This window comes from Vigna radiata, chromosome 8, assembly GCF_000741045.1.
Source record: "Vigna radiata var. radiata cultivar VC1973A chromosome 8, Vradiata_ver6, whole genome shotgun sequence".
NCBI lineage: Eukaryota > Viridiplantae > Streptophyta > Magnoliopsida > Fabales > Fabaceae > Vigna > Vigna radiata.
The window spans coordinates 37668914-37682167 of NC_028358.1; the positions used below are offsets into that span (position 1 = coordinate 37668914).

General features: G+C 30.4%; 1 protein-coding gene across 1 annotated transcript; it reads right to left on the reverse strand.

The window, feature by feature from the left end:
- Nucleotides 1-6867, reverse strand: LOC106772504 (phenylalanine ammonia-lyase 2). Its single transcript, XM_014658937.2, has 2 exons — nt 6478-6867; nt 1-1792 (listed from the first exon to the last, which is right to left on the reverse strand). The coding sequence occupies exons 1-2, from the start codon at nt 6849-6851 to the stop codon at nt 73-75; spliced, it is 2094 nt and encodes a 697-aa protein (XP_014514423.1). The 5' UTR covers nt 6852-6867; the 3' UTR covers nt 1-72.
- Between the last annotated feature and the right edge of the window lie 6387 nt (nt 6868-13254).

Below are 13254 nucleotides of genomic sequence, written 5' to 3' on the forward strand. Positions count from 1 at the left end.
TTTTTTTAACCTATCATAAAATAATATTCTACTTAAATAAACAAAAAATCATAACTATTCATTACCATTTTATCACACTGGTAATGGTGTTCCATTCCACTCTTTTAGACAATTCAACATAGGATCAATAAATTTTCCTTCACACAATGCAACAAATACTTTGTTACATTCTTCACCAGGTGATGTTACTTTTTCGCCTGTTAGTAACTTTGTGCCCAAAGTGTCTCTCACAAACTTATATAATGAATAAGATCTACATTTTTTAATTCGATTAGGAATAGCTGGATTTTCATTCTCAATTTCAATCCTAGTACTTTCCACCTCCTTTGGAAAAACTACTTTGAGTTCTTCCTCAAAAGCACTTATCTTTTGAAAAATTGAAGAACTTAAACTTGTCACTTTGTCACCATTTTGTAATGCGTGATCAATTAGGACTAACCTCAACTTTTGCATCAGAGGGTAGGTTGTCCTACAAGGATCATCAATATAAGCAAACACATGCTCACCATCAACAATTTTAAGCAAGTCCTCATGATTAATGTCAATTGTGAGAGTTTTTTTTGCCACTTGAGTCACAATATTCTTCACAGTGTTCTTCAAGTTTTGCTCTAGATGTCGTAGATCAATTGCTTGACATAATGCAACTAAAAAAGTGGAAGACATGAGCTTTAAGATGTCTAATGCTTCAGCTGTCTTTCTTGAAGAAATTAATCCTAACGAGTTCACCCCTTGGTTATGTTGCTCCGTACTCTGCATATGAGTTGTGACAGGATTTGCCAGGTATTGAAGTTCTGAACAGTAAGACGCCATTGCAACTTCTGCTCCTTTGAAACCATAATCTAAGCTTGGGTTGTGACTAGCAGCTAAACTTGAAGGCAAACCATTATTGTATAAGTCATTCACAAGTTCAGTGAATTGGGCAAACATAAGTTTTCCAATTGCTGCTATGGCCAAACGAGTGTTATCCATTGAAACACCAATTGGGGTACCTTGGAAATTCCCACAATGAAGTGCCTTATTCCTTGAAACATCAATCAACGGGTTGTCATTTACAGAGTTTATCTCCCTTTCAATCATCTTTGTTGCATGTCTGATTACTTCAATTTGTGGTCCAAGCCATTGAGGTGATGTTCTGAGAGCATACCTATCTTGTTTAAGCTTTTGAAGTGGGTCAATTTCATTAAACTTTTGTGCTTCCTTAATAAATGAACTTCCATCCAATATATGCTCCATTATGGCTGCAGCCTCAATTTGGCCAGGGTGGTGCTTCAATTTATGAATTAAATGATCTGTGAATTCTGGTTTTCCATGCATAACTTCAACAAAAATTGCAACCAAGACTTCTGAGAGGATGACAAGTAAGTTTGCTTCAAAAAGAACTATGGAAGCTAAGCCAGATCCAACTGCAGTTCCATTTACTAATGCTAAACCCTCTTTAGGTTGCAACTGAAAGAAACCACCATCAATTCCTGCTAATTGAAAGGCCTCTCTAGCATTAAGAACTTCTCCATTAGGTCCAATAGACTTGGAGTTTGTCCTACCAATTAAGAGACTAACAACATATGATAAAGGAATTATATCACCCGATGCAGTGATTGAGCCACGTAGTGGGAGACAAGGAGTTATGTTATGGTTCAAAAACTTGGCTATGACCTCCATGATTTCAAATCTTATGCCTGAATATCCTTGAAGCAAGGTGTTGATCCTAACCAACATGGATGCTCTTGTAGTTGATTGAGGTAAAGTGTGACAAGATTCCTTATCATTGCCAAAAATGCCAGCATTTAAAAATCTATTGCAAAAAAGTACTTATCAAAAATACCATCACCAAATTTATAAAAAATAATAATAATCATCATGATTTCTAAAAATATGTTGATTAAGTTGTATAAACAATTATTGATGCAAAATTGGTCTTTCACTTCACATAGTTTCCGTTAGACCCAAAGAAAAATGATGAAAAAAAAGTATTTTTCACTTCTCAAATTACACGGTTAATAAGTATTTTTTAAGGTTGCTTTGGAAATTTGAATTGATTGGTGTATGTGTTTTGTTTTGGTGGATATTTTTCTCCAATTGTATTAGAGTTTTCTGGTTTGAGTGTATTAGTGAAGTTACTGATCTATGTATCCATATACTATTGTTTTAGAAATATCAATTATATTATGCATGAATATTTGAAATGAATTCTTTTATTGCTGTAAAAAAAATTTATTAATCTATTCTCACATTAGAAAATTAACTCTTGATCCATTTGTGTTTTTGATTTTATGTTTCTATTTTTTATTGTTTGTTGTTGTTGTTTTGTTTTATGTTATAATTTGTTATTTTAATTTTTCTTTTCATTTTCCGTATCTTGAAGTTGTTTTATTTGTATTTTTACTATTTATTTAACTTTGTCAAAAACATTAAAAAAATAGTTAAAAATTACTTTGTACCCCAGTTTTATAGTAGTATACTTACATTTTATAAAATAATCACAGATTTTATGATACAAAATTTTGACAGGGACAAATATCAAACAATTATAGCTTTTTGTTACATAACTCGGATTGAGATACAATATGCAGGAAAATTGTTCAAGAAAAGGTGAGGAATCTGTTGACCATTTCCCAATGGACCAAAATTTGTCTATTTAGTTTTCTTTTGACACTTTTGAGTCATTTTTCTATATTTTAGACATTTAGTTACATAGCTATACTTAACAAATTTCTAAATTTTTTGAGATGTTTTCTTATCTAGTGATTGATCTTTCGAAAATACTTTGGTGTCAAAATCTTTTAATAAGTATACTAAACTTTTGAATGTACCAAATATAAAATATATATTAAAATTAAAAGAAAATATTTTTGTTTATGTATTAAATTATATATTTGTAAAAAATATTAGGGGCCAAGGCTTCCCTCAAATATAACCAAGCTGTTTATAGAAAATAATGTATTTGTCAAACTCTTACATCTTAGATATTTCATACTTCCATGTTTTGCTTATTATTATTTTACTTATATTATTTGTGAATAAATATTGATATTTTTTAAATTTTAATTTAAAGCCAATTAATTTTGTTAAAAAAAATTGCATTAAACCTTACTAAATAAAACATAAATTTACGTATTTCACTTTTATGTCTGTAAGGACTTGTAAAAATATCACTTAAGTGGAAAACACGTGGTAACATAGGATTGGTTGGACCATATTAGTAAAGTAAAAACTCTTGACATTCTAAGTTTATAGCTACTTTGTTTCTCAAGAACAGTTTCCCCTTTTCTTTCAAGCTCTCTCTCTTTTTCTTCTTTGCCTTCTATGCCTTAGCACCTCTCTATCTCAACTCAGATTCTAACCGTTGGTTTCTTAAATTGAAGCTATCTAGACGTTCAGGACTTCAAGAGCAACGTTTCTACCGATTGAAGTTTCGTTTCCTCCAACCGGTAAGAAAGCCCCTTTTTCTCATTTGTCCTAGGGTTTTAAGCATGTGATTTCTTATTGCATGCAACCCATTTAGTTTTCTTCCACAATCTACCTTCAATTTGGTTTTAAGACTCGTTTTTCATCATCAATTGATGATTTATAGGTGATTCTCACACTTTGGGGTTCAAAACAAGTGGCCTAGGGTTCTTCCTTGAGTTGGCCGTCCACACTAGAGGTAAGGGGAGCTAGTTCTTCTTTTCATTTTAGTTGTGTGATGTGAATGCATGATGATTTTCGAATTGGTATGTTGTTGGAAGCATAATTTTGATTTTTGCTAACTTGAAATGCATGTATGGAAGTGCGAGTGTTATGTGAATTTGGTGATTGATGGATATAAACTGTTTGGAATGATGTTGAATGATGAATTATGTATATTGGAATTGTTTTTGTGTGGAAATCTGTTGTGGTATTGTTAGGAGGGAAAATCAAGTGTCTTAGGGTCACATTTTGGTCATTTTAGAGGAAGTGAGGTAGTGATTTTAAGCAAATGAAGTTTGTCACGTTTTTGGACTGTTGGGTAGTTTCATTCACTGTATTGTGACTTGTTGGAGTCACTAAATTGGGCAAAATAAGTGCAAAATGGTAAGATTGGGTTTTGGGTCCCTAAGTTGGGAAAATTGGTGTTTTAGAGTTGGAAAGGAGCTTAAATCACTTTAGAAATGCAATGAGAATGTTTAGAATCATTTAGATAGGTTTAATTATGTCTAAAACAAGAATTATAGGTGTTAGAAGTTGGTAAAAGTTGTTAAAAATGGTCACAGAGGTTGCTGTCCAGATTCTGCAGAATTTTGCATAATTTGGCCGTTCGGTTCTGTGCTCTCGGTTAGAGAAGGATGGGTCCTTCTCATGACCGTTCGGTCTTGTACTCTCGGACAGAGAAGGATTGGTCCTTCTTATGATCGTTCGGTCTTGTGTTACTCCTGGTTATACATGGGTTGCCCTACTTGGGTCTTGCTAGTTAGGAACCGTTCGGTCTTGCACTGTTCTCGGCCACATAGGGTTCTCGGTCTTAGATGCTCTCGGCCTTGCTTTGCTCTCAGCCATGTAAGGTCCTCGGTCTTAGATGCTCTCGGTCATGCATAGTTCTCGGTCTTAGATGCTCTCGGTCTCATACAAGGTTCTCGGTCTAGTATTGCTCTCGACCTATATTGCTTTCGGTCCGGTGGGTCTCGGTCAGAGAAGGATTGGTCCTTCTCATGACCGTTCGGTCTGGTGGGTCTCGGTTAGAGAAGGGTTGGCCCTCTCATGACCGTTTGGTCAGGTGGGTCTCGGTTAGAGAAGATTGGTTCTTCTCATGGTCGTTCGGTCTATCAAGGGTGCTCGGTCTTGACACTCAGTTCAGTCCTAGTGGTCTGGCCAATGCACTAAGTGCTCGGCTTATGCTTAAAACGTTTGGTTTAATTGGTCTAGTCAATTGTTTTTGGTGAATTAAGGTGCATGTTATTGTTATTGTAAAAATTTAGAATGGTTGAAGTTATATGGTGTGTGAATGATTAATATGGCATTGGAGGTATATTATTTGATTAAAGTGGTTGGATTTGGTTATGGAATTACGGTCTCTCGGTGAGATCAGTTAGTGTATTGAATGAATGGTGAGAGGCTTCCATATGGGAGGTTATTTCTAACACTCCAACGGTCTTTCATTCTCACTTAGAGAGGATTGACGCGTGTAGTGGGAGTAGTGGGAGGTCCTAGGATATACGCTATCACTAGAGGTCTATACTGCGGTAACGGACTAGCCTTGTGTATGGTCGGGTGGAACCCCTCGGCAATGGCTTTGCAAAGCAGTAGGGGCCCTCATAAGTGCACAACCCGCCCTAGCTCTACATTCATTCTATGTCTGGATGTGTCTAGGAGTCTTAACATGATATGATGCTTGCTTTAATGAGTTTTGTGAAATGAATGTTTATGTTTATGAAGACTTACATGCTTGTATGTAAATGGGATGTTATCGGTAATGCTAGATTAATTTGCCATGATTTGTATGTCTAATTGAGACCTAGCTCACCCTTGCACTTGTATGTTTGTATGTGTTTGTCTTTCCCCTTGCGATGATCATCCAATCCTTTCGATGTGAGCATTAGGTGATGACGTACCACTGGAGCAGGCGTTGGAAACAGAGGAAGACCCAGTCCCTAGTACTTAGTGTTTTTATTAGCTCCTAGTCTAAACTATCTTATTTTGGAAGACTCTTAGCACTTATTTATAATGATCTATATTTTGGAAAACAATCTTTAGGACCCTTTAATATTTAGTTAGCTTTGTATTTTGAACAACTTGGAAGCTTGTACTTAGGCTTTTTTTCGTTTTAAACTTCTCCTCTATTTTGGATGACTGTAACTTATACTTATATTGTCATCTGCTACTCTTAACTATTTTCTATTATTATAATCGATACATTCTATATATATACATTGTTATATATTTTGGGATGTTACAATGTCAAACTTTTAATAGATATAATTAATCTAAATATCTTACTTTAGAGACCTATTTTGTACTATACCATGTATGACGATAAAAAAGTTATTTATACTCTGTCATTGGGTTATATAACAATTCAAACCTTTAAAAAATGTAGAACTACCACCTTCACATGCCATTGATATATATATATATATATATATATATATATATATATATATATATATATATACTAATTTAATAATATTTTTGTTTATTTTCTACCACCTTTATTACACAAACATGTTCCCCGTTTATTTATTTTTCTTTTATCTTTTTATTTTTCATACATGACTAAGTTTGAAATAAATTATAAAATTTTGTACATAAATAAATAAATGATAATAATTATTTTTATCTTCTACTAATAGTTGGCAGAGACCTTTTTGTCCTTTTTTTTTCGCATTTCTTGTATTTAAATAATGATGTATTTTGTATATTTTTTGTCGTTAGATCTATTTTACTTTACTTGTAACATTATCCTCATTAAATTTGTATAGAAAGTTTTACTAAAATAAAGTTATGTAGAAATAAAGAAAGAATGACCTGATGAGTTCGTTTTGGAGAGCAACACCTTGGTTGGTTCTCCTGTAGGAGGTTCCACCGAAGCCTGTGGTGATCCCATACGTATCAACGCCGTTCGCCAAACTTTTAGTCACCCAATCACTGCTGCCGTTTACACCATGCCGGGCTTCCTCCGCCAGCTCCACCCTCACGCCGCGGATAGCAACCGCCGCCACCTGAGAGACGGTGAGGCTCTTCCCACCTACCGTCACCACGGGGTTACGGTATTCCTCCACCATGCGCTTCACCTCCTCAAGGTGGCTACCTCTCAAAGCATCGGCAGCCATGCCCCAGTTAAGTGGGTCACTGTTACTGTAACCATTTCCGTTCTCACACTTTTCCTTTGAACGTTCCATCTTCGGATATACAGAAACAATGTGGGAATTTCCTGAGTATAGAGAGAAGCAATGGCAGGTATATATAGAGACCATGGAGATGGAGGCAACGTGGTAGTGCTGTATTTTATTTATTCGTCATTGATCAAAGTGACAAGGCAGACATTATAAAAATAAGGACAATCATATTTTCGCAACACAATGAGACACGTGTCATCATTTTATTGGTCTATTTAAATTTATGTTTAAAAAATATTTAAAACAGACTAATTACAAGCTGCCACGTATGCGTTGTCAAAAAATATTAAAAAAGTGTTGTTAAAAAAAGTTTTTCTTAAAAATAATTACTCGTTAATGTACCACGTAGTCGTACTTGTTTTGTAGTAGAATGCTGATACTTTGACACAAAAAAAGACAATATATTTTGTTTTAATAATTTTTTTATAATAGTACACATGTCATCATTTTATTGATTTGTTTGAATTTAGATTTAAAAAAACATTTGAAACGGACCAATCATAAGCTATAATATATGCGTTGTCAAAAAATTATCAAAAAAGAGTTGTTAAAAGGTACTTTTTCCCATAAGAAAACTCAAATTACATTCATCCGACGTGCTCTAATAATAATTTTTTAATTATAATTATATTATTTTTAATTTAAAATCATAATAAATATTATCATATTATTAAAGGTCATGTTAAATGATTGTTTTTTTAACATGCGTGCCAACCTATATAAAGTGTTTAATACTATTTAAAGTGTTTCCCACTATATATCATAATCCTCATTTTAATACTATATAAAGTGTTTCCCACTAAATCTCATCCATCTCATCTGCACTGCATTTCTCATTTTACAATTTTGTCCTTTGATTAAGTTTAATAAGGACTTACTGATGTTTCAATGACCATCAAGCCTAAATTCATGTTTGTATGAATCTTACTTGCACCCCTTTCTTATTTCTTCAATTTTTTCACTGTTAAATTGTCATTTTCTTCACTGTTTGTTTAACCGAGTTGAAAGGTTGTTTTCGAAAATATTAATGGAGTAAAAATATCACATTAATTTTATACCATAATTTAATATAATAAATAATTAAAATTTATAATAAATATACCAACTTATTATTTAATTCTCAAAAAAGTTATATAAATATTCTTAAATATTTAACATCAACTTTGCACAATTCCATGAAAAATAATTATCTTTCCCTCCTTGCTGGAGCCTGTAATTAAAGCTGTTATACATTTTTTCTGTTTCTGTTATACGTTGCTCTACTGTTTTCCTCTGTATAAATAAACGTCAAGCCATGCAGTAATAAATGTATTGATTCTTACACTTTCTGAATACTCTCTCAAGTACTCTCAAGTCTCTCTTGTTCTCTTCTCTCTCAACCAATCTCCATCAGTGCTATCAGAGTCTTATTATTATGGGCTCAGTCTTGAGAAGAATAGGAAGAGTATTTGCTTTTCATTTTTCCTTCCTACACTTCTATTATAACTAACTGTATTACCATATTAAGGGTAAAAGACTAAACTACCCTCCTTTACTGCACCACGCTACTCTTGCCGCCAGTGTCATAATCTCGTTGCACCTCCATTCAGAAGAAGAAAGAGTATTAGCTTTAAAAAAAAAAAATTCATTTGATAAAGCTCACTTTATAATAATACATCACAAATATTTTGAAAAGTTTATTTTGAAAAATTTGCTCAGAAAGGTAATATATATATTCTGGAAAGTTTAATCTATAAATTTTCTTTTGGAAAGTTGATCTCATCGTTTGTTCCGAAAAAGTATATGAGAAAATTTTATTCCAAAAATTTTGTTCTAAAAACTTTTTTTCAAAGTTTATGTTCGAAAATGTCTGAAAACTTGCTCTGAAAAAATTCTACGATAAATAATTTTGGAACTCACTTTCACAAAGAATAAAATGTTTATTTTGAAATTTTGAAGGTACATTAAGAAATTTCTTATGGGGTGCAGAAAGAGAAAATATTTGCAATTCCGCTCTTTTTCCTCTCTCTTTGCACCCCCATTTTTTTTAACAACAAAACGTTATTTTCATAAACTGATTTCCGAAAAGCATTTTTGAGAACTTGCAACTTAATACTCTATAAACTAAACTATTTTTTAATATGCGGTTTAACTACCAAAAGAAACTAGCTTCTGAAAATGACTTAATTCAGTTATTTTTATCTTATGTTCCTTTTTAAATAGCTTAATGAGTTGAACAACGTGACAAATAAAACATGAGAAAAAATATTACTCAAGTAAAAATAAGTCAACATAATCAAATATAATACAAGCCAAATACAAAAATATCCTAACAACACAATGCAATAAAAAAAACACATAAATTAAGAAAATCTATTATAAACTCTCGTATGATTACTTATTAATAAGATTTATTTAATTTAAGAAAAGCGTTGTGAAATTAGTTTATTTTTTAATGGCCAAAAAGTAGCCTAAGCATGTAAAGAGATAATATTTTGGTTTTGTGTCGATGCATTAGCCATTGTTGGCACCATTGTCAACAATTCTAACCAAACCCTAAATTCAAACATAACATAATTTAAGGATGTTATCTTTTTAAGACTTAAGACATGAAAATTCAATTGCCTCCATATCTGACTAAAATCTGGAGTCATAATAGAAAACTTGCACGCATCTTATGCAAAATATTTACTGGTTCACTATGTTACTCAATAACTTTATTTATTTATTTATTTATTTTTGTTTCTTCGTGTTGCGAAAATTTGCTATTATTAGTATTAATAAAAAAAACATAAAATAAACCAAATACCAGGAAAGATACGAAGTACACATGAACTTGATTAGAAGTTAAAAACATGGTTTATGATATCATACATAGTAAGTGGTTCACCAACCTTTAAGTGATTAAGGTAATAAGCACTCATAAATCCATAAACTTCACAATATTTTCAAACTTTTGGTACACGTGTCATTAGTTCATCTAAAGACTATTTTTTTTTTTATCAATATTTCATGTAGCTTGGGTCATCACTGATTTACATCATCATTAAAATAATCATTATCAATATAATATATTATTTTCTAAATGGCACCTTTAGCTTATGCTTCTTATACACTTTCCTAAAATGAAGACACGTAGCATTATGCTGCAATTACTTGCTATAATATTGCATATACATTTTTTTTGTTTATTAGTAAAAGATCGGGTATTTAATTATTTTTCTTAATAATTTTACTTAAGATAAAGATTTTAGTTGAACCTATCAAAGTATGTGATCAAACCATATGTGATGTGTGAGTCATTTTATAATAGCTTTAGTTGAAAAACATATAAGAATTTGTTCTCACGTCGTTCTCTATATTATTTATTTAATTATTTTGGTCGTTAACATATATCTTTTCTCAATTTATTATAATGTGCTTTTGATTGATTTTCCATTTTTTCCTTCTTTTTAATGCACAAGCACAAATGTAGTTTTTTAGGGTCTAATACGAAGAAAAGAAACAAGGGCATGGAGTGTTTGAACACATGCAATGAGATCTTAATGAAGAAGTAATATGACCATAATTATTTTATTTTAGGGGGAAAAGGAATATTCTTAGTTTCTCTTTTTCTGTACTATGTTAATGAATTGTTCATATACGCTACCGAATCATAGTTATTTAATGGAAGAAAAGTATTAATTAAAATAGCACATTTCAGAAAATAAATGGACCATACCTTAATTGGTTATATCCTACTATAAATAATATATTTTTCTTAATACCGTAACATGCCATCAAAATCCATTACTTTCGTATCAAACAGCTGTCTCGGGCATTTTCTTATCAAATGACAACTATAGGTTTATTTATAATAAATTATTTGAATTTTAAATTACTAAATATCATTCTTTTTTGAAAATTCAAAGTCTTTACCATACTTGTCAGTTTCTATGGTTTCGTTTTATATATGTAGAGTCGGTCACGTGCATGTCATTCCAGCCACACCATTTATTTAGTGGTCTTAAGGAAATGAAGTAGCTTGGTTCATTGTATCCAATTTGTTAGGATCTTTGAGTATACTCGATTTTCAATGTTATATTTAATTTAATGTTTTAACAGGTCTCTATTAATCTCAAATAGGTCTTTTTTTTTTTTTCGGCGTCTCAATTAAGTCTTTATTTTCTTAAAATTGAATTAAATAAGACCTTTCCGTCAAATTGAGATGATGTCGTTAAGAAGAGTATCTTGACCGTAGCATTGAAAATATGACCGAATTGTATTTTTTTAATTTTTGAATTAAAAAATGAAGTATACTCTGTATATTTCATTTTTTAATTCAAATATTTAAAAAAATACAATTCAATCACGTTTTTAATACCACGTTATAAAAAACTACACTGTCAGCATATCTTTTTTAACGGTATCATCTCAATTTGACGGAAAGACCCTATTTGATCAATTTTACAAAAATAAAGACTCAATTGAGACGTGAAGAAAGGGCCTAAACGTTATATTTATTTTGTAGTGATGGGTATTTTTATGTTTAACTTGATACTCACCCTAATATTTATTACTTAATTAAAAAATAAAAATGAAAGTAAATATGGTGTGATATTAATAAGACTTAAAATGTGTGAGACCTAACAAAAGTTAAAGTGAGATAAAAACATCTATTCGTATTTATTCTTCTTTTATATATTATTTAAAAAAAAAAAGATGATACTTAAATTCATATTTATATCTAGTTAATTCAAGTATTTTTTTTATTAAGATAACTGGAATAAATTGATAATGCAATAATACAAAATCAATTTGATATATACTCACAAATATATTAAATTTGGTTATGTATAAAAAATATGAGATCTTTAACCATATTAAAAAATACACACAAAATCAGCACATAATTATGTACGAGTAAAAAAAATATATAATTCCTTGTTTATAATTATACACAATATTTAACTAATTATAAAATAATCCTATATGTTAGAACTTGAACAAGACATCATAAGCTTTCAAATTTGTTGCTTTAGGCAAGAATATAAGACAAAGATTAAGTCTTAGCTAAGTAAATAAGTTTTTATATATAAACTTGTACAATATATCAATTTTGTTATAACAAATTTTATCATTTAGCGATGTAGTATAATTGTTTTTCAAATCATAACATCCTTAAAACTACAATACTAATTTAGACAACAACATTAAAATGTTGTTTATATATATATATATATATATATATATATATATATATATATATATATATATATATATATATTTAAGAATGTAACAGTCTAAATATCATTATTCCATTTGACTTGATCCATCCAGTTTTCGCCACATAATAATTGATACATCCTATAACAATTTAATTATTGTTGGACTAAATGATGGTGGTAATATGAATTGTTTAAAGTTAATTTATCTATAATTTTATATGTAGTCTAAATTATTCACACTTTTAAATACGTGGTTTAAATTATCAGTAATTTAAAAAATGTGATATAAATCAATCACGTTTTAATTATTATTACCTATAATTGTTTACATTTTTTTAACATGTTACTTAAAATAAATAGACAACATTTTTGTTATACACTTTAGGTTAAAGATGAATAAAACTCAATATATAAACAATAATAAAAAAGTGTAATTTATTCCTATTTTAAACAAAGATTTTTTAACCGTTTTCATGTAAGAGTTGTCCAATTTATATAATGGTGTAGTGTTACAGAGTATTTCTATGTTAAAATGATATTCCTAGCTTCAAAAAAATGACACTCCCGTTTAAAAGCAAAAGCAAAACATTATGATATACTTTTTCCATCTAAAATCTACATTTCGGCTTCAAAATCAATTTAATCAGAATTAATTACCAGTCAATCCATTTAAGAAAGTTAACGTCATCTCTAACTTAATATCTTAAAACAGTAAATTTGTATTTTTTTTCTAACTTTTTTTATTTTTGTTTGAATACAAAAAAACTCAAACTCAATTCTTAAAAAAATAACATGTAATGGAGTTTCAATCTATCATTATACATTTCAACTCACCACCCATTCATTGAATACCAGTTTCTACGTTAAATAAAAATTTCATTAAAATTATAGTAAAAAAAATAAATTACATTCCATTATAATTAAGGTTTAATTGTTTCTTTTGTCCCCACTTTGGTTGAAGTGCGTCAAATTCATCCCTTTTAGAAAAAATGTCAATTTCGCCCTCATATAGAAAAAATTTGTGTCAATCAAGTCATTTTCGTTAAAAATCATTGCTTTCAAAACTCACTTTATCCACTGCAAAATCAGGGATCGGACCCATGAAGTGGTTATTATTCAAAACTCACTTTAAGTTTTTAACACCATTAGTTTGTTTTTAACGGAGATGACTTGATTGATACAAATTTTTTCTATATGAGGACGAAATTGACATTTTTCTT